At 44.4% G+C, this 25,252-nt stretch overlaps 1 protein-coding gene across 3 annotated transcripts in view; it reads left to right on the top strand.

The window, feature by feature from the left end:
- Positions 1 to 7,390: 7,390 nt before the first annotated feature.
- LOC108704795 (constitutive coactivator of PPAR-gamma-like protein 2) overlaps positions 7,391 to 25,252 on the top strand; it is a 31,085-nt gene continuing 13,223 nt past the window's right edge. The window contains exons 1-4 of one of the 3 annotated variants that reach the window (XM_018241470.2): positions 7,391 to 8,584; positions 15,572 to 15,818; positions 23,072 to 23,154; positions 24,910 to 25,038. In XM_018241470.2, coding sequence (XP_018096959.1) covers positions 8,051 to 8,584; positions 15,572 to 15,818; positions 23,072 to 23,154; positions 24,910 to 25,038 — 993 coding nt within the window. In that variant the 5' untranslated portion in view covers positions 7,391 to 8,050. The remainder of the gene's footprint in view (positions 8,585 to 15,571; positions 15,819 to 23,071; positions 23,155 to 24,909; positions 25,039 to 25,252) is intronic. The other 2 variants (XM_018241469.2, XM_018241468.2) reach the window with 2 other exon arrangements.

Raw genomic sequence — 25,252 nt, 5'->3', positions numbered from 1 at the left:
AAGAGTGACAGGTTGTAGAGATACTGAAGGCTAACTTGATTATTTCTTAAATGATACAGAATTTGTAATTGATAGTATTTAGAAAGGTTGATTTCAGTGAGGTGAAGCTTATATTAAATTTTCATTTTCACAACAGATCCCCTTTAAGTTCATCTGACCTAATGGAGTTGTTACGGCACACAGTTGATCCATAGTAATTCTGCAGGTCTTCTCCCATAGCAGCAGATTCGGCACGGCCTCCCATAATTTGGAGCACTCCTGATAACTGGTTTCTGGATAAGGGGTCTGATCAGTAATTTCAGCTCCGGCATGGAAAGGGCTAAATAACTTCTTGTTTAACTTGTAACTAAATGTGCCATATTGTTCGCTCTCCGTTGCTTTCTGTTTCAAGATGGGCTTAGCATGACCGGTGATACTTTTTGTAATGAAAAGCTTTTAATATGTCACACATAACACCGAGATGCAGGAATGTCTGAATAAAGATCACATCATATTTGGTGATATATAAGATGTTGCGTTTTTGGAATCGGAAATTTTCTGCTTCTACGTTATTTGTATATATCCTTTCCCCTGCTTCTGGTTAGCTTGAAGCTATACTAACTTGTGTTTTGTTTCCTACCGACAACTCCCTGGCTTTTAGAAAAGTTCAAAATTCATCATTCTTTTTGGTAGTTTGGAAATTCAACATTCACTCACCTGATCCTTTTGTTTTCAGGGGCATCTGATTTTTTTAAAGCTTGCTGCTGGAGGGTCCTACCGTGGTCATTCCTGCTTTGGGAGTATTTGCGGTTAACGTTCTATAGGCTATTGATATGGTGACTAGCCATTTTTAATGTGTGTGTGTGTGTTACGAAGGTAAAGGTACCATTGTGGAAAGTGAGCTCCGAAGTAAATTAGCTTCTCCAATACTGGTAGCTGATTTTCTCTTTTACCTGGGCACTGGCCATTGCAAGTTACTCCTAGTAAGTTGTAGTGTACAGTACAGTAGAAGAAACCTAAAAATGACAATGTGGCAAGCTTCTAACTGTGAACACCGAAACCAAAACGATTTGACTTTTCAGATATTGCCCCACCCACCCCGGGAAATGCCCCATACTTTATACTTAACCCTCAACGCAGATTCAGACATTGGAGTTCACGGCAGCCATCTTCAGGGTCGTCTTGGAGACCTCTGAATTGGCGCGTGCGCAGTTGGAGCAATTTACCGGTTTGCGGTTTTGCAATTTGCCGAAGCGACAGAAGAAAACATGAAGACCCGGAAGATGGCTGCCGTAAACTCCGATGCTTGAATTACCTTCATGTACCACCACCCGATTAAATATAGCACTATGTATGGCACATGCGTCTACATATCTATTGGGTTCATACCCTTAAAGGAGAAAGAAGAACTTATTCAGTGGGGAAATTTGTTAGGAACCCACCACTGTTTATGATCACTAATTTCAGTCCCTAGGCCTGCACTCCTCTTCATTAAAAAAACTCTGGCCCTAGTTACTCAACCTAGTGGGTGCCACCCTGGCTACTGTTTTCTAGGGATGCACTAAATCTACTATTTGAGATTTGGCCAAATCCCTTATGAAAGATGCGGCCGAATACCGATACAAATCCTAATTTGGGTATGCAAATTACGGACAAGAAGGGGGAAAAAATTTTTACTTCCTTGTTTTGTGAGAAAAAGTTACGTGATTTCCCTTCCCACTACTAATTTGCATATGCAAATTAGTTTGGCAATAGGCGACCCAATGTGAAAGACAACATTTTACATTGGAGCTCAGACTTTACCACTAATTTTATTTTGAGCTGCATTTGCAAATTTGGATTCGGTTTGATCAGGCATGAGGATTTGGCCGACTCCTGGCTGAATCCCAAACCGAATCCTGGATTATGTGCATTCCTACTATTTCCAGGGATTCCTTGCAGGCAGTCTGGCTGAGCGCAGGAGCAGTAGAATACAATGAAATAATGCTGAGCATTTGCTCTACTGCACATGTGCACAGTTCAGGGCCCTCCTCAAGAATCCCAGGGAAAAACTAAGATGGTAGCACGGTGTTCACCCAACCCAAATCTTTCATAAGACAGGAGCTCCTGCCCCGTGTGTGGCACCCCCATTCGATTAAGCCGTTCTTTATTGTTTCAAACCAGCATACTGTGGTAGTCATTGTCGGAACAGCGATGTGAGAAAATTTCATGTTCTGCCCCGGAGATGTTTATTTTTTAAGTTGAGTAGATTCCTGCTTCTCGTTTGCAGACTCCATTTGAGTTCCTATGTTGTCCAGCTCTTTCCCATTTGGATAAAGCCATGCTTAACCAGGTGATGAAATCCTTCCTCAAAAATACTCCCAGACCTCATTCTGTGGCTTTGAATTCATCCTTGCACGGTCTTGTGCGCTTTGAGAAATGGGGACCGTAGTGTCCAAAAAGTTCAGCTGTCGAGGGTACAACACGCCGGTTATAATTCTGCACCCTCTTATGAGAAGAGAAGTGGAAGAGATAATGAGTTTGGCAACAGGCGACCCAATGTGAAAGCCAATATTTAGGATTGGAGCTCAGACTTTCCCACAAATTTTATTTTATCCTATGCTGTTACATTTTAATTTTTTCTTTCTTTGCCAACGCTAACACCAACTTTGAGTTCTACCATATACCTCCCTGTATCCCTTTTATTATTATTTTTTTTTTAGCTTTTATTTAGAAAAAACATTGAATGGGTTAACATGTTGCTGTTTCGTCTTGAGGAGCTTGTGAATTGTGAATCTACCCGCTGATCTCCGAGTGATGCTGTATACGCTTGTTTTGGCGTTTTCCTTTCGTTCCCATTGGATTGTTTTGTCCTCTCCAAACTGTGAATCATTTTGCTTGACAGGGCTTTGTTCAGCATGTCGTTCAGCTGCTGGATCCCAAAATAGCATAGGAGGAGATCAATTCACATTTCAATTCTTCCGAAATGGAGGCTCCAATTTACTCCTGGCCTTTTTCTTTTTTGTATTATTATTATTGTTGTTATTATTTGACACAAGTCTAAACAGATCCCTGCATACGTTCTGCCAGTGGTTTGTGTTTTATACATAATATATATATATTCTTATTACAAGTACTGTGTTTATTTTTGAAAGTTGGTCTTTTACTGCAATATACTTAAGTTTAGAGACGCAGCATGCACTTTTTTGGGGTATTTTAGAGAACTAACATTCCGTTACTGGAATTGTAATTATCGTTTAACTACAGACAAATCTTGTAAAGTTTGCATTAAAAAGAAAAAAACGTTCATTAAACTGTCATTATTAAATGTTCTCAGTGTTTTTATTAACTCGCAGTTGTTTACATCCTGACTAAAACAGCAGGAAGAGTAAATGATGCAAATGATGGTACTGTTCTTTTATTTTATTGCAGGTCTGATGTTAGAGAAGCTGCTATACATGGTATGAGAGCTGTAATAATGGCCGGCACAATCAGAATCAGTGGTGTAACTACTTAGCAGGGAGGGGACCTTCATCCCCAAGGCACGCAGGGTCAGAGTGGGCTGTTGGGACACTGAAAAAACCCAGTGGGTCCCGATGACCCCGACCTGATCCTCGCTGATCCTCCCCCAGGCTGTTGATCTCCAGTGGGTCCCGATGACCCCAACCCGATCCTCGCTGATGCTCCCCCAGGCTGTTGATCTCCCTTCCCTGGCACGTTGATGGTACTTTAAATTTACAGACACTCAAGGGAGGGGGTAGGGCAGGTGGCGGTATCCCTGAAGGGGGGTTGCGGGCAGCGCAGCGGGGGCCCCAGGGGAGTGCGGGCACGCAGTGAGGGCCCTGCACCCTCCTTCCCGTCTGCAACCATGCTGTCAGATAAGCATGTAAGTGGGCACTGGAACTGGTGTGAGTTGCAGTAAGTGAAATGCAGGTCAGGAAAAACTCAACCCGCACCTGAAAAAAACCTCAACCCGCAAAATGTTGAGATCGGAGGAGATGTGCCAAACCCGTACACAAGTCTTCTTGCTTTGTACAATACTTCTGTGCTCAACTGTGCCCCCAAGACTGGAAATCTTCAGAAGCAGTGGAGGAGTGTGCTTTCCCAGTCTGGCCCACACCTAACCTTCAGTGGTTGGCCAAATGTCAACCCAAACTTGCCCAACCCATGGGTTTCAGGTCAACCTGCACATCACTAGTTGCAGTAAGGTGTCAGAGAGGGGCCGCAAACATTTCTTGTAGGGGATCCAGTACAGTGAAGTTACACTACTGTTCAGAATGTAGCATTAAATTTATGGGTATCCAGCTGACTGATATGAAGGACAGGTTGACACAGGTAACTTTAAATAAAAAATTTTTGTTTAGGCCATTGATTCCAGGGAATTTTGTGGGCTCCTTCAATGCACTTGTGGTAATAAATGACCCATAAAGTTTGCCCCAAGGATTTAAGACCTGTTCTACTGGTTATTTAATTTATTATTTTTCTTCCGGTATCTTCATATTTATGGGCAAGTCCGTAGCAAGTAGGATTCAAGTGTAGAGCTCACAAATGATTGGCTATCATGTAGCCATGAAGATTGTGTCTCAATGATGGATTCTCTGCAGTAAGGAGAAATAGAAGATAAAAAAAAAATCTCCGGTCTTGTAGGCAGCGATGAATAATATACGGTGCTGGTTTCACATTGGACTAAAAATATATATTTTCTGCTGTTGTGGTCCCTGTCCATGTTTCAAATGAGGGGTGGGCATGTCTTAGTCCCTGACAGAAGCATATTATGAGGAGGACTGCCAATCAGTCTTGCAGTCACATAAAGACAGGCTTCAGTTCCCTATCAGGTCCTGCTAGCTTCTCATTGGTTCCTGTCCTACAGTGCTGAGTGCTGCTGTCTCCCCTGCACAGCCTGGGAAAGGAGGCAGCAGGAAGTGGAACAGATGGGCGGGTTTTGCATACATTTTCAATAATGTAATCAAAAACAAAACATTTTAAAGCACATTCCTTCAATGTCTAAGAGAGTTTTATGCACTGGTACATTCTTGTTTTTTACATAAGTCTCCTTTAAAGGAGAAGGAAAGTCTTTTTCCACTTGGGGGAGCCCAATGTTAGGCACCCCCAAGTGATTGTATTAACTTACCTGAAACCCTGGGCCTGTGCTCCTATCAGCAGAAAACTGCACCGGCTCAGGGTTATTCCAGTGAGCACTGAGCGATCCTCTTTTGGCTTCTCGCGACTTCGCATGCACAGTAGAGCGAAAAGCCGAACTTTAAAAAGGTGACTATTTCGTTCATTGGGGTCTGCACATGCCAGCTGCTTTGGTATATCTATGTACTGTATATTGGGCATCAAACTGTTCAGTGTTCAGGAGACCAAGAACTTTCCAAATCTGCTGTGTTTTTGTACGTAAAATAAATTATGTTTCTGATATTTGGGATTGTACTATGTGAAACATAATTTTTTTCTTTTTATTACACACTTAGAAGCCTATATATATTTTTTTTTTTTACAGAAGTGGAATTACACCAAAATTCCAGGTTGTCCCGTAAAAAAACAATATATTGTTTTCCTGGGTAAACTAAAAGACCCCCCCCCCCCCCAGAAATGGCCCTTAAAGTGAAAGCGTTCAAAAATGGTCTGGCAATTCAAGTACCAAATCAGCAGGCAGCGAAAGGGTTAAAACACACTTATTTAGAAAAGTCTTCCCTCACTCTGTTTAGCTACCAAAGGCAGTACCAGATGCTACATCTCTCACCTGCTCTTTTCAGATCTTGCCCACTCCCACACCTTTTGTCCCATTCCTCTTTAGATTGTAAGCTCTTTTGCACAGGGCCTTCCTCACCTTTTGTACCGGTACTGACAGGCCAATGGAAAGGCCCGGGCCTAGGACGGCAGAGTTTTAGAGAGGCAACATGCCGCCCAAACATACTTGCATTGGTTCGGAAGCACTGGGGATTCGCATGAGATACAATAGTTTTTGTGCACAATCTGTAGTACTCCGGACTCAATGCTGAAAATTTGCACAAGCAGACAAAGTAAGTGCAGCGGAATGAACGGCAGCCCTGGGTACTGGTCATATGTATGTAACTCTGTATGTTCTATGTATGTAATGTGTGTGATTTCTTTGTACAAACATATTTATTTGATAGTTCTGTGCAATATGTTGGCGCCCTTAAAATACATAATAATAATAAAGAGGAATTCCTCTTTGGGTTGTATCATTTCCTGGTTCTATGGAATTGACCAGTGACCAGGAACAGAAGCTGAGCTGACCAGTGGTTTGGTCTAGAGTCCTACAGCGGGTTGGGTTCCCGCAAAAAAAGCAGGCACCATGCGGAATGAGCGGAGGATTTTGAGTTGCGGGTATAGCCGCGGGTAGCGCGTCTCATCTAAATTTCTTATCGTATGTAATATTGTTTAAATGTTACTCTTTTCAACGTTTAAAAAACTTGTGTCTGTCCGCGCCCACTTTTTATGATGTTACATCCGGTTTGCAGCACCATCACTTCCTGTTAGATGGTGGTCGGTGGGGTGCGGATAAGGCAGTTGCGGCTCCGAGTCGGGTAGCGGATCAAAGTGAGTAAATTTGCGAGTTGCGGTTCGGGACTAGGGTTGCCACCTGGCCGGTAAAAATGATGACTGATCGCAATGTTAATAGGGAAAAAAGATAAATATATAGGAAGGCCGGTATTTTTTTCCTACCCTATCCGGGTCGCGGGGTCGGGTTTTAGAAATTGGTTCCGCGAAGGACTCTAGTCTGGTCCAGTACTCATTTTGGTTAGAGCTTTGGTATGGATGTGACTAAAGATTCATTTACTTGGAGACATTGGTTGTGATGAAGTTGAGGATTGGGCAGGGCGGTCTGTGCACTTGTTAAAACCCCACAATCAAATTTCCAATTTTATCCTTAATATGTCACATTTAAACTGGCAAGGCTGCTCCCGGCCTTAGAGGTGTAGTGTTGCTCAGCTTAGAGAGGGTGGCATGACTTGGGGCCAGGCACTGGCTGCCAGCTTTGAATGAAAAGCCTCCAAACCACCATTTTGTTTAGCAACTCCCTGAGTGACAGGCTGCCTGCCTCATCTTATAAAACTAGGCCAGTTTAGGGTAAATAACCGTTAGTGGACAAAGGTTTCACCATGGAAAGTGACTTTTCATCCGTAAACGAAGCCAGGGCCAAAAAGTTTGCAGGCTTTTCTTTGTCTTTGTAGTAAGAACTGCTCCTGGCGTTTAGAATGGATGATGCCAAGCGCGAGCGTTGCCGGGAAATGTAGTTTGAGTCCGTGCCTCCAGCAGCTTTTAAGTGGCCGTCACAGGCGCGGGTTAAAACTACACTTCCCAGCATGCAACAGCGCGCATGGTTTCTAATGGGGGACTGATAGCGAAGCCCGTTCTTGTGCATAGTATAGTAAGGAGTAAGCCTTCTGCTGTATCGCGAAGTGTTTGAACGTAATTACGAAGCACTAGGGACAAGCAACAGCAGAGCTACTGGGACAATGGCTTTATTGAGAAACTCCACATGGGTGGAGGGAGGAGTCTGGAAGCGGATGAACCCTGGGAAATAAAGTTCAAGCGACGCTAGTTTGTCATTCTCACTGTGGCTTTTGGTACTACATTTCCCAGTATGCATCGCGCTTTAGTTAGCGCCTCAGACCTAAGCAGAGGTTGCAACCTGTACCAAACCTACAGTAGAAGTTGGCAACCCCGTAGGATTAAGTCGCAGGTCCTGTCGCGAGTCCGCCACTAGAACTCATTATAGCGCTTTCCCGTACTTGTATTCGCCGCTCTCTAATAGGTAATCGGCAGTGGAGCGGTCACGTGGTAGGGCCACATGACCGTGACGTCACGTCCTTTCCGAGGATAGGAACTAGCTGCTACCGAAGAAGAAGGAGATTAAAATGGCGGCCTATGCCGCGCAGGGACCCTCACGTTCTGTCAGACCATTGTGAGGAAGGCTCCCCTAGTCAATAGCAGGACCTCACCGTACATTATCTGTATCTGACAGTTTTGGACACTTTGAGGAGGGGTTTCCTCTTGCTCTCCTCCCCAGCAGTCTCAGTGCTTCTCTCCTCTGCCTCAGCCCGTTCCTCCTAGAGGCATCATGGGGGTGCAGGGCTTCCAGGAGTTCCTGGAGAAGCGCTGCCCGGGGGCCGTGGTGCCCGTGGACTTGTTGAAGTTGGCCAGGACCGTAGCCAGACAGCAGCACAGGGCCGGCCTGTCGCCCGGGGGTTACCCACCTGCTCCTCCGCCTCCCCCACAGCCCCCTTCCCCGGCTGCTCCCCCGCCATGTCGAGTCTTAGTGGATGCGGATTCCGCCTTGCAGCGTCTCTATGGCGGCTACCAGACTGACTGGGTGTGCGGGGGCCAGTGGAACGCCATGCTGGGCTACTTGGCAGCGCTGTCTCAGGCCTGTTTGTACCAGGGCGGCCTGGAGTTGGTAGCCATGTTCAACGGCACGCTAGCCAAAGAAAGGCTACCTGAATGGGCACGGAAAGCACAAGGAGAGAGGCAGACGTCTCAGCTTATAGTCAGCCACGTTGGGAACAAGGGCACCCCGCCCCCCCGGGCCTGGTTCCTGCCACCCGCATGTCTGGCTCACTGCATCCGCCTGGCCATGATCCGCTTCCGTGTGAAGGTAATCAGGACTGTGCAGTGGCCCCAAACCCTCTCTCTCTCTCTCACACAGGGTGCCCCAAACTCTCACACACAGGGTGCCCCAAACCCTCTCTTAAACTGGGTGCTCCAAACCTGCCCTCACACAGGGTGCCCCAAACCTGCCCTCACACAGGGTGCCCCAAACTCTCTCTCACACACAGGGTGCCTAAAACCCACCTTTACACACAGGGCCCTCACTCTTTAGTACCCGAAACTGGGTGCTCCAAACCTGCCCTCACACAGGGTGCCCCAAACTCTCTCTCACACACAGGGTGCCTAAAACCCGCCCTTACACACAGGGCCGTCACTCTTTAGTACCCGCCACTAAGAAATAGGTCCCTAGGGGAATGGGCTGATGAATTCCTAGATCTGCCCCCTGTCATGAGACTGACTAATGCCAGGCCCTGGCTGTCATATTGTATTGATAAATCCCACAGGATCATCTGTAAGGAGCAAGCAACCTAATTCTAAGCAACTTTTCATTTGGCCATTTATTTTTTTTCATAGTTTTTTTTAAATTATTTGCCTCCGGCTTTCAAACAGGGGTCACTGACCCCATCTAAAAAAACAAAGGCTCAGCAAGGCTACACATTTACCGTTACTGCTACTTTTTATTACTTCTCTTTTTATACAGGCCCTCTCCTATTCCTAGTCAAATCAGTGCATGGTTGCTAGGGTAATTTGGACCCTAGCAACCAGATTGCTGGAGAGCTGCTGACTAAAAATCAAAATAACTCAAACTCAAATCATAAAAAATGAAAACCAATTGCAAATTGTCTCAGAATATCGCTCTCTTTATCATACTAAAAGTTAATTTAATGGTGAACAACTTCTTTAAATTCTGGGGCCAGAAATGGGCTGCTAGATCATCAATTCTGTGCACTTTTTCATTCGGCATTATTGGGGAAGGGTTACACTTTAGGTTACCCTATTTATTTAACCTCTTAGTGACCTGCACTTGGCATTATGTATGTGTTGTTGCCCTTTGCTTGTGCAGTAGATCTATTTGCCAACACCTATTTTTTTTTTCAATAAGCCTCAAATGAAATGAAATGTTCTCTGCTCCACATTTTTCATATTACATTTTATTCTCCCTTTATTCATTTCATAATCACTGCTGAGTGCTTTTTCTAACCAGGCCAGCACCCTGCAGCTCGCCTTATCCTACATGGGTCATATCAAAAAAACTAATAGCAAAAGCACATTGTTCTGAACAGCTTATAGATTTAGGGAATAATACATGTTTTATGGGCCAGTTTCATGCCTGAGAGACGACCACAAATCTTCGTGCTGCTTCGTGCTAAAGATAAAACATAGATATTCTGTTTCATATGAGTTTTCTGATGAGTCTCTTATCAGATTGGCGCCAGCAGCTGTCACTCGTAACCATGAAAATGCCATCCTGATTATAATACAATAGGCCCTATGCATATTTTTTTTTTTTAAAAAACGATACCCGCAGAGCAAGTGGTTCCCCCTACATAAAATATTTCATTGTGTTGGTGTTCTAATGTGTGTGTGCTCGTATGAACGATCAGCTTGGTTTGAACATTGGGCACTGTGTTATAAACCATCTGTTAACAAGGGGAAAGTATAGGTATGGGACCTGTTTTCCGGAATGGTCTGGACCTGGGGTATTCCAGATAAGGGATCTTTACTTAATTTGGATCTTCATACCTTAAGTCTACCAAAAAAATCACATTAAATAAACCCAATATGCTGGTTTTGCTTCCATTATGGATTCATTATATCTTACTTTGGATCAAGTGCAAGGTACAGGTATTGGATCTGTTATCCAGAGTGGGCGGGACCGGAGGTTTTCCAGATAACGGACCTTTCCTTAATTTAGATTTTCATACCTTAGGTCTAGTAGATGTAATCTATCATGTAAACAATAAATAAACCCAATAAGCTTGTTTTGCTTCCAATAAGGATTAATTATATCTTAGTTGGGATCAAGTACAAGCTACTGTTTTATTATTACAGAAAAAAAGGACTCCCTATTTAAAATGTGTATTATTTGGATAAAATGTTGTCTATGGTAGATGGCCACTCCGTAAGTTCGGAGCTTTCTGGATAATGGGTTTCCGGATCCCATACCTGTACTGTTTTATTATTACAGAGAAAAAGGAAGTCGCTTTTTAAAATTTGGGTGATTTGAATAAAATGGAGTCTATGGGAGACGGCCTTTCTGTAATTCATAGCTTTCTGGATAACGAGTTTCTGGATAACGGATCCCATGCCTGTACATCCTGATTCAAAGTGGCCATAATTTGCTGTTGCACAAGGAGACGTGGAACCCCATGAAAACTACAGTAGAAATGTCAGATGTTCCCATAAGCTTATGCTTTAATACAGTGAAACGGAATGCACTTGCTACATATGTCTGGTGTCGTACAGTAATGCGCTCTCTAGTTTGTGTAGGTTTAGGCCTGATCATTTGGGTATATCTAGGTAGAGTGCTCAATTTGCATTTGGGGGGTCTTTCTGTAGAGATAATATCAAGTTACAGATAAAAGTAAGATGAACGTGCTCCATTGAATTGCAAGTTACCGGTACTATACTTATGGTACAGTTATGGGATCCATTATCCGGAAACCCATTCTCCTGAAAATTCGAATTATGGAAAGGCCGTTTCCCATAGACTCCATTTTATACAAATAATCCAGATTTTTTTAATTGATTCCTTTTTCTCTGTAATAATAAAACAGAAGCTTGTACTTGATCCCAACTAAGATATAATTAATCCTTATTGGAGGCAAAACCAACCTATCGGGTTTATTTAATGTTTACATGATTTTCTAGTAGGTATTATTAAGATCCAAATTATGGGAAGATCCATTATCCAGAAACCCCCAAGTCCCAAGCATTCTGGATAACAGGTCCCATACTTGTACCGGTATGGGACCTGTAATTCAGCACAGGTATGGGACCTGTTATCCAGTACAGGTATGGGAACTGTTAATCGGTACAGGTATGGGAACTGTTAACCAGAATGCTCGGGACCTGGGGTTTTCTGGATAACAGATCTTTCCGTAATTTCGATTTTCATACCTTAAGTCTACTAGAAAATCATGTAAACATTAAATAAACCCAATAGGCTGGTTTTGCTTCCAATAATGATCAATTATATCTTAAAAAAACATTTTTTTATTTGTTGTTTTCAAGTTATTTAGCTTTTTAACAAGCAGCTCTCTAGTTTGCTGTTACAGCAATCTGGTTGCTCGGGTCCAAATTACCCTAGCAACCCGCATTCATTGGAACGAGAGACTGGAATATGAATAGGAGAGACCTGAATATAAAGTTGAGTAGTAAAAAGTAGCAATATTTATAAATGTGTAGTCTTGCAGAGCATTTGTTTTTAGGATCTTACATTCTTCCCATGACTGCTCAGAAGAACTAGAAAGCTGCTGAGGCGAAGTTCTCCTGTTCTTATTCCTTCACTGTTTATTTCAATAAAATAGCTAAAATTCAATGCCATATTGATTTCTCAATTAAAACCCCAACCAAAAGGTTTTCAGCACTTGTTATATATTCTTGAAAATGTAATTTGAGGGCATACTTTGTTGCACAATATTTCTCCATATCTGTTACAGTTGTAGTTCTTTTATGGTGGGAACATTACAAGAAGAGGATGACACACACATGAAGCATAGGACAGGCAGAGTATGGCACACACAGGGAGCATAGGGCAGGCAGAGTATGGCACACACAGGGAGCATAGGGCAGGCAGAGTATGGCATACACAGGGAGCATAGGACAGGCAGAGTATGGCACACAGGGAGCATAGGGAAGGCAGAGTATGGCACACACAGGATGCATAGGACAGGCAGAGTATGGCACACACAGGGAGCATAGGACAGGCAGAGTATGGCACACACAGGGAGCATAGGGAAGGCAGAGTATGGCACACACAGGGAGCATAGGGCAGGCAGAGTGACACACAGGGAGGATAGGGTAGGCAGAGTATGGCACACACAAGGAGCATAGGGATGACAGAGTATGGCACACAGGGAGCATAGGACAGGGAGAGTATGGCACACACAGGGAGCAAAGGGAAGGCAGATTACGGCACACACAGGAAGCATAGGGCAGGCAAAATATGGCACACACAGGGAGCATAGGGCAGGCAGAGTATGGCGCACAGGGAGCATAAGGAAGGCAGAGTATGGCGCACACGGAGCATAAGGAAGGCAGAGTATGGCGCACACGGAGCATAGGGCAGGCAGAGTATGGCACACGGAGCATAGGGCAGGCAGAGTATGGCGCACACAGGGAGCATAGGGCAGGCAGAGTATGGTACACAGGGAGCATATGACAGGCAGAGCATGGCACACACGGAGCATAGGACAGGCAGAGTATGGCGCACATAGGGCAGGCAGAGTATGGCACACACAGGATGCTTAGGACAGGCAGAGTATGGCACATACAGGGAGCATAGGGCAGGCAGAGTATTGTAATACACGGAGCATAGGGCAGGCAGAGTATGGCACACACAGAGAGCATAGGACAGGCAGAGTATGGCACACAGGGAGCATAGGGAAGGCAGAGTATGGCACACACAGGGAGCATAGGGAAGGCAGAGTATGGCACACACAGGATGCATAGGACAGGCAGAGTATGGCACACACAGGGGGCATAGGACAGGCAGAGTATGGCACACACAGGGAGCATAGGGAAGGCAGAGTATGGCACACACAGGGAGCATAGGGAAGGCAGAGTATGGCACACACAGGGAGCATCTGTTACAGTTGTAGTTGTCTTTTATGGTGGGAACATTACAAGAAGAGTATGACACACACACGTGAAGCATAGGACAGGCAGAGTATGGCACACACAGGGAGCATAGGGCAGGCAGAGTATGGCACACACAGGGAGCATAGGGCAAGCAGAGTATGGCATACACAGGGAGCATAGGACAGGCAGAGTATGGCACACGGAGCATAGGGAAGGCAGAGTATGGCACACGGAGCATAGGGAAGGCAGAGTATGGCACACACAGGATGCATAGGACAGGCAGAGTATGGCACACACAGGGAGCATAGGACAGGCAGAGTATGGCACACACAGGGAGCATAGAGAAGGCAGAGTATGGCACACACAGGGAGCATAGGGCAGGCAGAGTGACACACAGGGAGGATAGGGTAGGCAGAGTATGGCACACACAAGGAGCATAGGGATGACAGAGTATGGCACACAGGGAGCATAGGACAGGGAGAGTATGGCACACACAGGGAGCAAAGGGAAGGCAGATTACGGCACACACAGGAAGCATAGGGCAGGCAAAATATGGCACACACAGGGAGCATAGGGCAGGCAGAGTATGGCGCACAGGGAGCATAAGGAAGGCAGAATATGGCGCACACGGAGCATAGGGCAGGCAGAGTATGGCACACGGAGCATAGGGCAGGCAGAGTATGGCGCACACAGGGAGCATAGGGCAGGCAGAGTATGGTACACAGGGAGCATATGACAGGCAGAGTATGGCACACATGGAGCATAGGACAGGCAGAGTATGGCGCACATAGGGCAGGCAGAGTATGGCACACACAGGATGCTTAGGACAGGCAGAGTATGGCACATACACGGAGCATAGGGCAGGCAGAGTATGGCACACACAGAGAGCATATGACAGGCAGAGTATGGCACACACAGGGAGCATAGGGCAGGCAGAGTATGGCACACACGGAGCATAGGGCAGGCAGAGTATGGCACACACGGAGCATAGGGCAGGCAGAGTATGGCACACACGGAGCATAGGGCAGGCAGAGTATGGCACACACAGGGAGCATAGGACAGGCAGAGTATGGCACACACGGAGAATAGGGAAGGCAGAGTACGGCACACACAGGGAGCATAGGGAAGGCAGAGTATGGCACATACAGGGAGCATAGGGCAGGCAGAGTATTGTAATACACGGAGCATAGGGCAGGCAGAGTATGGCACACACGGAGCATAGGGCAGGCAGAGTATGGCACACACGGAGCATAGGACAGGCAGAGTATGGCGCACATAGGACAGGCAGAGTATGGCGCACATAGGGCAGGCAGAGTATGGCACACACAGGATGCTTAGGACAGGCAGAGTATGGCACATACAGGGAGCATAGGGCAGGCAGAGTATGGCACACAGAGAGCATAGGACAGGCAGAGTATGGCACACAGGGAGCATAGGGAAGGCAGAGTATGGCACACACAGGGAGCATAGGGAAGACAGAGTATGACTCACAGGGAGCATAGGGCAGGCAGAGTATGACACACAGAGAGGATAGGGAAGGCAGAGTATAGCGCACACGGAGCATAGGGCAGGCAGAGTATGGCACACACAGGGAACATAAGGAAGGCAGACTACAGCAGGAGACGGGAAACCTATTAGGACAACTCTAATATGAGCAGTTTATACTGTGCTACATACTGTACAGTGACACAAAGCTGGTGCCCCTCCAGCAGTTTTTATGAGGTGTGAACAGTACTGGGCTTTAGGGGTGTGAACAGTAGAGGTGTTGCAGGTATGAACAGTACAGGGGGAATAGAGATGTGAACTATGCAGGATTTTACAATCTGAATTTGAGGTGTAATCTGTGCAGTGGGCAGTTAATCTCAGTACTGATACCTTTTAAAGTTTACACCTGGTAAGCAGGTTTTAAATTATGTATTATTGATGAAAAAGTGTTGGAATATAAATAATGTTTTGTGCTAGGGGTGATGTTACCAGTTCAAATACACAGCAGCCCTAATGCAGTAAAGGCCCATGTTTCCTTGTCAAGCTCCATATGTATATCTTGACCTGCCCTTTCTTTGATGCCGCCCGATCTCCACATTCATCACTTGTACTGGGCCGCTGGTGCTTTCCGGGAAACTGGTCAATTATGTGCTTAAAGGCTTATGTCTTGAGTAGGGAGAGGGTCAGAGACTACTTTGTAGTACTTGTATTGAATATGTACTTAAACTCTGTTTCTGCATTCCAGGTATTTCAGAGCTTGGAGGACCATCACCTTGAGGTAGTATCCTTCTTTCGCGAGAATGGCTTTCATGGACTAATTGCTCATGACTCAGAGTACGCCCTCTTTAACATCCCTTCATACTACAGCTCCCATGCCCTCAAACTCAGTTGGAATGGGAAGAATTTGACCACCAATCAGTTTCTAATGCAGGAAGTTGCCAAGCAGCTTGGCCTAAAGATGAGCCACTTTCCAATTTTTGCAGCTCTCTTAGGTAAGTAGATGAAGTAGCAGCAGTGTGAAGAACACATCTGGTAGTGCCCTAGACCACAAGCTTCCAATTTAAATCAATGAAAAATTGCAGCAATTTCTACTGCCTTTTCATTAGCCTAAAGAATGAAAAATATCCTATACACAGACTAGCCTCTTTTAAAGGAATGGTCATTGATGTGTACCCTCTTTATGGACCCAACATTTTGCCGCTTGAGTGTTTTCAGTGCTGTGGACATACATCAAACCACTGCAAATTGCCACCCCCACCCAATTCATTTCTGTAGAAATTGCTTGTGCCTGTGAATACATTATTGCATTTGCCAGCATTTGCAAGCTGTTCCCATAAGAATGAATTGACAAACATTTTGCTCAACAAGACCTTTGGTGTTCCATTACACTTATAGGAGGGAAAAGATATATTATCTCATGTTCTCCACAAAGTGCACACATAAATTCACTTTATCCTTTCCCTTCAGTTTTCTTAGCCTATAATTTGCCTTCATCTCCCTTGTGCAGCTAAGTATTAACCATATCCTGTCCTGTGTATTAACCCTTTCCACAACTACTCCCCACTTATTGAAATATATTTTGCATGTAGAAGTAGCTGCTGCCTACAAGTTTTTACCAGCCCTGTTAAGTCTCTATAGTAATGACACTGGGATATCTTTAAAAGAACAGTAACAGCAACATTTTTTAACGCTTCATTCCTCCTCAAATTGCTATAGTACTAGGTCAGGTTTACTCTAATTTTTTTTATTTTATTTAAATATTGCGCTTTAGTCTGACTTCCAAAGTGCTCCATAGCAGATAGGCACGGCACCTTGAATTCCTGTGTATGCTGGGCTTAAAGGAATTGTTCAGTGTAAAAATAAAAAGTGGGTAAATAGCCAAAAATGTAATGTATATAGACTGGAGTGACTGCAGCTCACTTGGTTTCCACTGATTGGGTTTCTTATAAAACAAGAACATGAGTAAATTTCACTTTCATTCTTCTTTAACTTTTCAGTGTTTCTTCTCTGCTTATTTTTTCTATTCTCACCCCCACCCCATCTATATATTACCCCTCCCAAATGTGACCAATACCCAGAAAAAAGACACACACAAAACAGCTTGATGTTAAATCTGTATAAGTCGCAGTTTTATTGATAATAATTAGATAAGCTGCGCTCTTTGATCCAGAGGAAGGCAAAAAACCTCTGGTAAGCTTGGGCCAATATGCTTACTAGAGGGAAAAATTCCTTCCTGACCCCTTAACGGCGATCGGAATTGCTCCCAGGATCAATGCGCCAAATTAATTCAAGGGAAGCAGGGTGAGGGAAACAGAAGGGAATATGGCAGCATACACATGAGCGCCTTTAAGATACAAGGTGAACTCTACGTTCCATTCCATTGGACCTCATGCAGCCTGCAGACCCGGCTTTTGCAGTCTGAGGGATGCAGTGAAAAGGAATGCAGGGTCTACCGAGTGGCTTAAGGGTGCTCCTGTCTATGAAACCATATTTGAGGGGTAAGGGCGGCACCACTGGTGGAATTACGGTGGAGGGAATTAAAATAGATGGTAATATGGCAGCATACACATGAGCCCCTTTAAGCTGCTAGGTGAACACTGCTTTCCTCACCATTCCATTGGACCCCAGGCAGACTGTAGACCCGGCTTTTGCAGTCTGAGGGATGGAGTGGAAAGGAATGCAGGGTCTTCTAGTGGCTTGAAGGTGCACCTGTCTATGGAACCATTTTTTAAGTGTAAGTGGGGCACCGCTGGTGGAATTATGGTGGAGATAATTGGGGAAAGAAGGGATACTGTGGTTGGAATTGCGGTGGAGGGAATTGAAATAGAAGGGATTATGGCTTCATATACATGAGCACCATTAAGCTACAAAGTGAACCCTGCATTCCTCTTCATTTTATTGAACCCCAGGCAGCCTGCAGACCCGGCTTCTGCACACTGAGGGATGGATTGAAAAGGAATGCAGGGTCTACCGAGTGGCCTAAGGGTGCTCCTGTCTATGAAACCATTTTTTAGGTGTTAGGGGGTTGAGCACCACTGGTGGAATCGTGGTGTATTGGAGTGGAGGCGGCGCTGGTGGAATTGCGAATGGCTCACTCACCTCTGTGTCATGAAGATAACCTACACAGAGGTGCATCAGTACTTGGTACCGAGGAAACTGCCGGTTGTATTGGTGGCTGCTTGGTGGTTGTGAGGGCTGTCTGCAAAACCAAACAAAATAACGTTAAACTCATACCACAGGCTTTTACCTTAGCAAGTGATATCTCTGTAGAAAATTCTATTACATTTTGGGGCATTTTAATCAGAAATATGTCAGTAAAGCAAATTAACATTACTTAATGCATTTGCGCCATTTCCCTCGACTTTCTGTGATTATGGGGCAAGTTGCAAATCCCAATTCCTTGCCAAAACGATGAAGATAGACTTCCCATTGGTTTCTTTTGCATCTCAATAGGTTTCAGCTGCGCAGGAGTTATATGTTCTTTTTGTGGTTGTTTTTACAAAATCGCAGCATTGCAATGGATTTCAATTCATCAGCCCCTTATACTTTCCATTACAAAATAGTAATATTTTAAGAAATATATTCATTAGACACTGTACCTGGATATCTCTCCATGTTCTTCTGAGAATGGCCTGGTTCATCGCCTCTAGTGTTTTATAGAGGTATCTCAGTTGGGCTTTGGCCTTCCTCTTGTCCTGCTGCAGCTCGGACATTAATCTAATCTTCCACCACCTGGTGTTTCGCATGCTTTCTTTGGCCATCCAATAATCATAGAGCGCCCATTTCATTTGGCATATGATGTCCTGCCTCATGCACTTCAAATAAAGGGCCGCCAGTGGACCCTCAAACTCCATGATCTCACAGATCCCCTCCTCCTCCATGTAGATCCACTCTAAGCCCTAGAGAAATGTAAGAAACAAGATGACATTAAGGTTAAGCTAAACCCTATTATATTTCTATTTAATCACATTTACATGGAAGATACACAATGTTTATCATTGGGTTAGTATCCCCTTTAAAGGAGAATTCAACCCCTTCGGCGCTAAAATCCCTCCCCTGTGTTGCTCCCTCCTCCCCCGACCTACCTCACCCCCCCTGGGCAAAGCCCCTAACTTGTTACTGACCCCTCCGTGCAGTTCCTCTCCTGTTGAGTTCACGGCAGCCATGTTCGCCCGTGCGCTCTTCTTCCTGTATTTGGTGGCGCATGTCCAGTAGAGGCATTTACCGGTAAGGATCTACTGCGCATGCCCCCGAAAGTCATGAATTTTCCGATTTCTTTTTTTGGAAAATTTGTGACTTTCGGTTCATGCGCAATAGATCCTTACCGGTAAATCCCTCTACTGCGCCACCAAATGCCGGCAAATACTGGAAGAAGAGCGCACAGGCTAACATGGCTGCTGTGAACTCAACAGGAGAGGAACTGCACTGGGGAGTCAGTAACAAGTTAGGGGCATTTGCCCGGGAGGGAGGGGGGGCAACACGGGGAGGGGTTGAATTCTCCTTTAACCCCCTCGGGTACCTTTGTCAGCAGCCACTTTAGAGAGCAGACTTACCTTCTGATTGCCTTTTATTGAAAGGCGGTCCTTGATGGAACGCAGGCCCATCTCCGACGCCCCTGTAAAATAAAACAGAGATTTGGGAAGGTTAGAGTTAATATGGAGAGGTGCCATATGTATGGGGACAGCATATAGGAACAAGCACATTTACTAATAGGATTTATTTGCCATGATATTATGCCCAGCGCAGTAGTAAATGAGCCCTATTTTATAGTGCTTTTAATGAACCTGTTGAACTGGAACTTTTCTAATGCTCTGATTGGCTCCCCATCTGCTCTAAATTTGCCCCACCTCCAGCGGAGCCCAATGTTAGGGGTGCCCTGGAATTGGAAAACATACAGTCCAGTTTTTAGTAGTGGGATAAAGTGCATTGGGGTGGGGCTGTACAGTCAATTTCAGGGACAATAGTGGGTTGGGACCAACCTGGGGGGACTGCCATGTACAGGGACAGATAAAGGATGAATCCCCCGACTCACAAATCTACAGGTGAGAATAAAGAACAGCTATAGATATATCTATAATGAGCAGCATGGCAACTCCTAGAGCCAAGGGATAAGCTAATCTTACTGTTCCAAGCACATGTTATAGAGGGGGAAATACAGGAGCAGTACCTTTGTCCAGAGGATCCCAAATGGGAAGATGTTATCTCTGGCAGGGGGTCACTGAAGTCTTCTTTCTTCTTTGTCTTCTCTCTTTTCTTCTCTCTCTTCTTTTTTCGCTGTCTCTCTCTCACAATAGCTGTCTCTCTGAAAACGCTGTGTCTCTCTTGAATCGCTCGTGATATTTCACTTTTTGGGGAGAAATAAGAGATTGTTAGAAGGAGCATAATGGGGGCTGTGGACCCTGACACTTCTAGAGCCCCAGATGCCCTAAATGGCATTGTCAGCTCTTTATCCTTCTACACTATGATTAAAAATAGTATGCCAATGCATAAACTACAAATCCCATAATGCACCCACTATAAGGCTATAATTGGAAGTGGGGGAGCCTGACTGCTGTTGCGTGTGCTATTTAGCTGACAAAAATGTTGGGCAACCAGGCTGTAGACTTTTATCACTGGCGTGTGGAAAGGGCCTTCATCTCCCATGATGCACTATAAGGGTTGACCATAAGAGGTAGGTAGCATTTGTATTGCTTATAATGTCATGATGAGGGCTGGCTTGTAACAAGACTACAGATCCCATCATGCTCTATGACTCCTTGGTTATATCAATACAGGGGCCACATTCCTATTGAATCCATTTCCCCCTGCATGTACCCAGTGTGCCTGCTTCCAATAACCAGCTCTGCTCTGATCAGTGCCCCCTGCACCCATAATGCCAGGAATCCTAAGGGCAGACATTTATTCTTCTGATTTGTGCTACTTGTCTTTCTACTTAAGCCTCTCTGAACTGTCCCCCACTCTAGTGCTGAGGCCAATGGCAAATGACAGTTGGAAAATGACCGTTTGCATTTACAGCAGAGGCAAATAAAATTGTCTAATGGTTCAGAAAAAACAACAAAAAGTAAACCAAACACCCATTGCCTTAGAACTATAAGTTTTTCTGCTCTCACTCCCATTAGAGAGGCAGATGGGGAGATTTTAGGCACTTTGACACCCACATGTGTTAGTAGATTGGGGGGCAGGGCTGCCATCAGAAGCCCATTTTCAGCTGATTCCCTGTATAAGTGTAATATGTAGGTGTCTGTATCCAAATAAAAAGACAAGTCAGTATTAATGGAATATATGTTCAGTGCCTCTCAACAGGCTGCAGTCCCCGTGTACAATTACAGACATGTCACATGTAAATAAAGTAATAGCCAGAGAGCACAATGGATCTTATACCATCATAGTGTATTTATTGCAGGAAAGTCATGCCAAGTTGCCTCACACATGTCATTTGGAACAGTTTCATGACAAGCAGCTCCCCAAGCAATTAGAGTGCTAGGCAATGGGACAATTTTGGCAGCGATGGCCCCACTACCCAAGCTGCTATAAATGATGGGTGACAAAATACCCGAAATTGCCCTTTGTATCATCTAAATATGCCCCCCCTGCTCCCCGTAAATGGATCTGCTGCTCTTACCTCTGAATCCAGAAATGAAATAACGGTCATCTGTACCTGAGCCGTTACATCACCTTCCTTGCAGCTTTCAGCCAATCAGAGCTGAGCTGGGAGTGATGTCACGGAGATAAGGCATGATATCCCAGTAACTGACAGCCAATCACATGCTCAGGTACAGATCAAACTTGCACAGTCTAAAACAACACTAATAAAGTCCAAACATAAGCAGCTTTAGAAGCAGCGCCCCCATCAGATCTCCTGGGACCCCTGACGGGACTCCCCCTGTCCCCATTTAGATCTGTGTCTGTCACTGAACTACAGCTCAGCTACTAGTTATCACAGGGACTGCTGGGTAGTTTAGCAATGGCTAGAGACACAGATCAGTGAGACAGTGATGGGGGCAACCACTGAGGGGGTACAGGGGGTTCTGCATTCAGCGTAGGAAGTGTAACTTTAGTACCAAATGTCACATATAGAACAAAAAGTTTGATCCTGATTTGGCACTAGCAGGGAGGATGCTGGGATCTGAAATAACATTTTTCTATCATATTTTTGCATACCAGCTTAGTTATTATCACATTTGACTTTACGTGACTAGCGGTAGGCTGTGCCCTTACATATGTTGTCAGTGTCAGGCTGGGGGTCCAGGGCCCCAGGATTACTGTTTTAGGGCCCAGCCCCTGCTATAACATCCCCAGTGTTAGCAGCTGTCAGTGAGTGTTTGAGAGACACATGGGTACAGAGGTTTTTCTGCTCACAGTGAAAGCTGCAGGGTCTGTTGTGAAGCACTCACTGAAGCACTTAGTTACTCATGTCCATTGGATGTCCCATGTGGCCCCCCTTCAAGTCGCTAACTAAAGGTGGCTGTAGACTATCAGAAGTCGCCAAGAGAGCGGATCGTAAATAACGCGACTTTGGGCGACTTTGGAAAACAAAACGCTCCGAGTGCCATCCCCCCGGCGATTTACATTTTAGCCACCAGGGTGGGTGGTTCGGGGAGATTAGTCGCCCCGAAGAAGAGGAGATTTGTCGCCGGGCGACTAATCTCCCCTAATCTGCCTGTGTGCCCTGACCCTAAATAGAAGTTCCTCTCATGATTATTCTCCCATGTTCTATTACTTGACTGGGCGCTCGCATTTTCCTTCAGCTCATCAATAGCCAAGGCAACCGTTTCCACACAATTTATTGTTCCCAAGTTGTCCATTACGTTATTCTCCATTAAGGGGCACTTTCAGTGCATGGCAGAAAAGCAAAACTGTTTATCGTGAATGAATTTGATATTATTATAGCTGTGTCAGTGTGTCTTTTCTTTAATTTTTATCTTGCCATTGTTGCATTGTAATTGTGCCAGAGTGATGGAAAAAAAACAAACTATCTTGTAGCTGCATTTGGATGTCTAAATATTGAATACCGTCTACTGGACGTTAATTCAGGAGCCAGCATTGTGTAAAACCCTGGACCATTTGTTCGAAACCCATTAGAAACCATCCGGCATGAGTTTACACCCCTGCTCTGTGGGGAACAATCTACAGCTCTGCAAATGGCTGACACACTTGATGTATAACTACCTTATTCTAATTTATTTTGTAATCTCTTCATATTTTTTGTGTTAATATGACTGACACGAGCATCTTCTCTCTCCAGGCAATCATATCCTTCCTGATGAGGATCTCGCAGCATTTCACTGGAGCCTGCTCGGGCCAGACCATCCCCTGGCATCTTTGAAGGTGATTTGGAAGTGTGTTTCATGTTGGCTTTCGCAGGACTAGGGAGTTTTGTTTTGTTTTTTCTATTCTAGAACTGAACTATTATAAAGCACGAACAAATTGTCAAGCACTTACAGGAGAAGTAAAGCTTAACTAAAGAAGTAGCTAGAAATGTTGTACATTATGTTTTGTGCTTCTGTACCAGCCCAAGGCAACCACAGTCCTTTAACAGTAAAGATCTGCGTCTCCAAAGATGCCCCAGTAGCTCCCCATCTTCTTTTCTGCTGATTCACTACACATGCTATTTGCTGCTATCACTTACTGAGCTTAGGGACCCACTCACAATATACAGTACACATAGAATAGAAATGTCACAATATAAGGCTGATTAGTAATTAATACAGATAATTACTACATGGCAGCACAGAAACCTGTGCAATTAGCATCAGAATTGAATAATCAGCAAACCTGTAGCATCAGCTTATATTACAGGGGAAGCTCATTTTCTGCTGGATAATTAGTGACGAGCCCTTAGCTTAGCTTCTCAACAGCTGCTCAGAGCCCACTGAGCATGTGAGTGTCACAGACACTTTCCAAGATGGTGACCCCCTGTGACAAGTTTGAAGTCCTGGATCATTGCTGCTATTGACAAGCTGAAACTTTCGGTTGGTGCAATAGGTTTAGTATATAAAATATGTCATTTTTGGGCAAATTAATTTTTTAGCGTTTAGTTCTCCTTTAATGCTTACTACACTGGAAGCCCAGCTTTTGGCTGGTAGCTTCCTCTTTAAGCTTATCTGGATAGATACGTAGCATCAAATCTCTATTTGTACTAATTCTCGCCATCAGTCTGGGATCTTTTCCATTGCTTTAGACCCTTCTTAGAGTGAAAACCAACTTCGTGGCTACTGAAGGACATACCAGAGCCTGAATGAGCAAATTGTTTACAGTCCAAAAATATACTTATCTGTTGAGCCAGTTAGCATTTATGTATAAAGAGTTAATCACACAGTCGCACTATACTTGCCTCTTACATCTATATAGAGGAATATAAGGGGCTGATTTATCAAAGGTCAAATTGAACTTTCGAAATTTTAATTTTCAAATGTCTTTATGGTCAAAACTGTCAAATTCAACTAGGGAGTTATTCAAATATCGATTCAAGTTTTTTTAAAAAAATTATAATTCCTATTTTGAGATTTATATATTAAAATACGACAATTCGCCACCTAAAACCTGTCGAATTGCTGTTTAAGTCAGTGGGAGAGGTCCAGGAATCAATTTGGAGTTGTTTGGAGCCTTCATGACATTGAATGGTTTTTTAAGAGAAAAAACTCGAATCTAATTCGATTCGAGTTTCTGGGTCGATTTAATTAATCCGATTTCAATTGAGTTGAATTTATGGGAGTTTTGAAAAATTTGCATGCCTTCGAAATTCAACCTCTGATAAATGTGCTTTCCTGTGTTTGAAGTACTGGGGAATAAATAGGGGGCTATTTAGTGTGATTCATTAACTTCAAATGAAAGGTACGCTTATTATTAGCTCCTGAGCTGTTCAGCTTGCCGTCACAGAAGCAAACATAAGGTGCAGCTTTATATTCTGCATTAAACTCAATTCTGCTGTAGCCTGCTTAATATAAAGGGTGGGGCTGCTTAGTAGTATAATGCTGATTGGGCTTAACGTTTGGTGTACGTTGTTAAAGTCTCTTGTAACAAATGGTCGCAATGTTAATAAATACCGTGCTCAATCCATCCTAAGTTGTCCTCTTGTTCCAGGTCCGTGCTCACCAACTTGTCCTGCCACCCTGTGATGTGGTGATTAAAGCCGTCTCTGAATATGTGGGATCTATTAAAGATGCCTCTAACTTGGATGTAGTGGGAAAGGAAATCTTCAGGCACTCACAGGTGAGCAAAATATATAGTTAATAAAGTACCCCCTATTGTAGAATATAAGGATATTATAAGTCACGAGGTGTTCCATGTGGCCTCGTGCGTTTTTACAGGTCATGGAATTCCGAGGTTACTTCTAATATCCTCATATTTTCCAACAAGGGGTACTTTATTTATTATACACAAGTTTGTGGGTCATGTGACAATGACATCACTACTCGCCATTTAT

Source organism: Xenopus laevis, chromosome 8L, assembly GCF_017654675.1.
Source record: "Xenopus laevis strain J_2021 chromosome 8L, Xenopus_laevis_v10.1, whole genome shotgun sequence".
Taxonomy (NCBI): Eukaryota; Metazoa; Chordata; class Amphibia; order Anura; family Pipidae; genus Xenopus; species Xenopus laevis.
The sequence above is the reverse complement of the archived record's forward strand: the minus strand, read 5'-3'. Positions and strand labels throughout refer to the sequence as shown.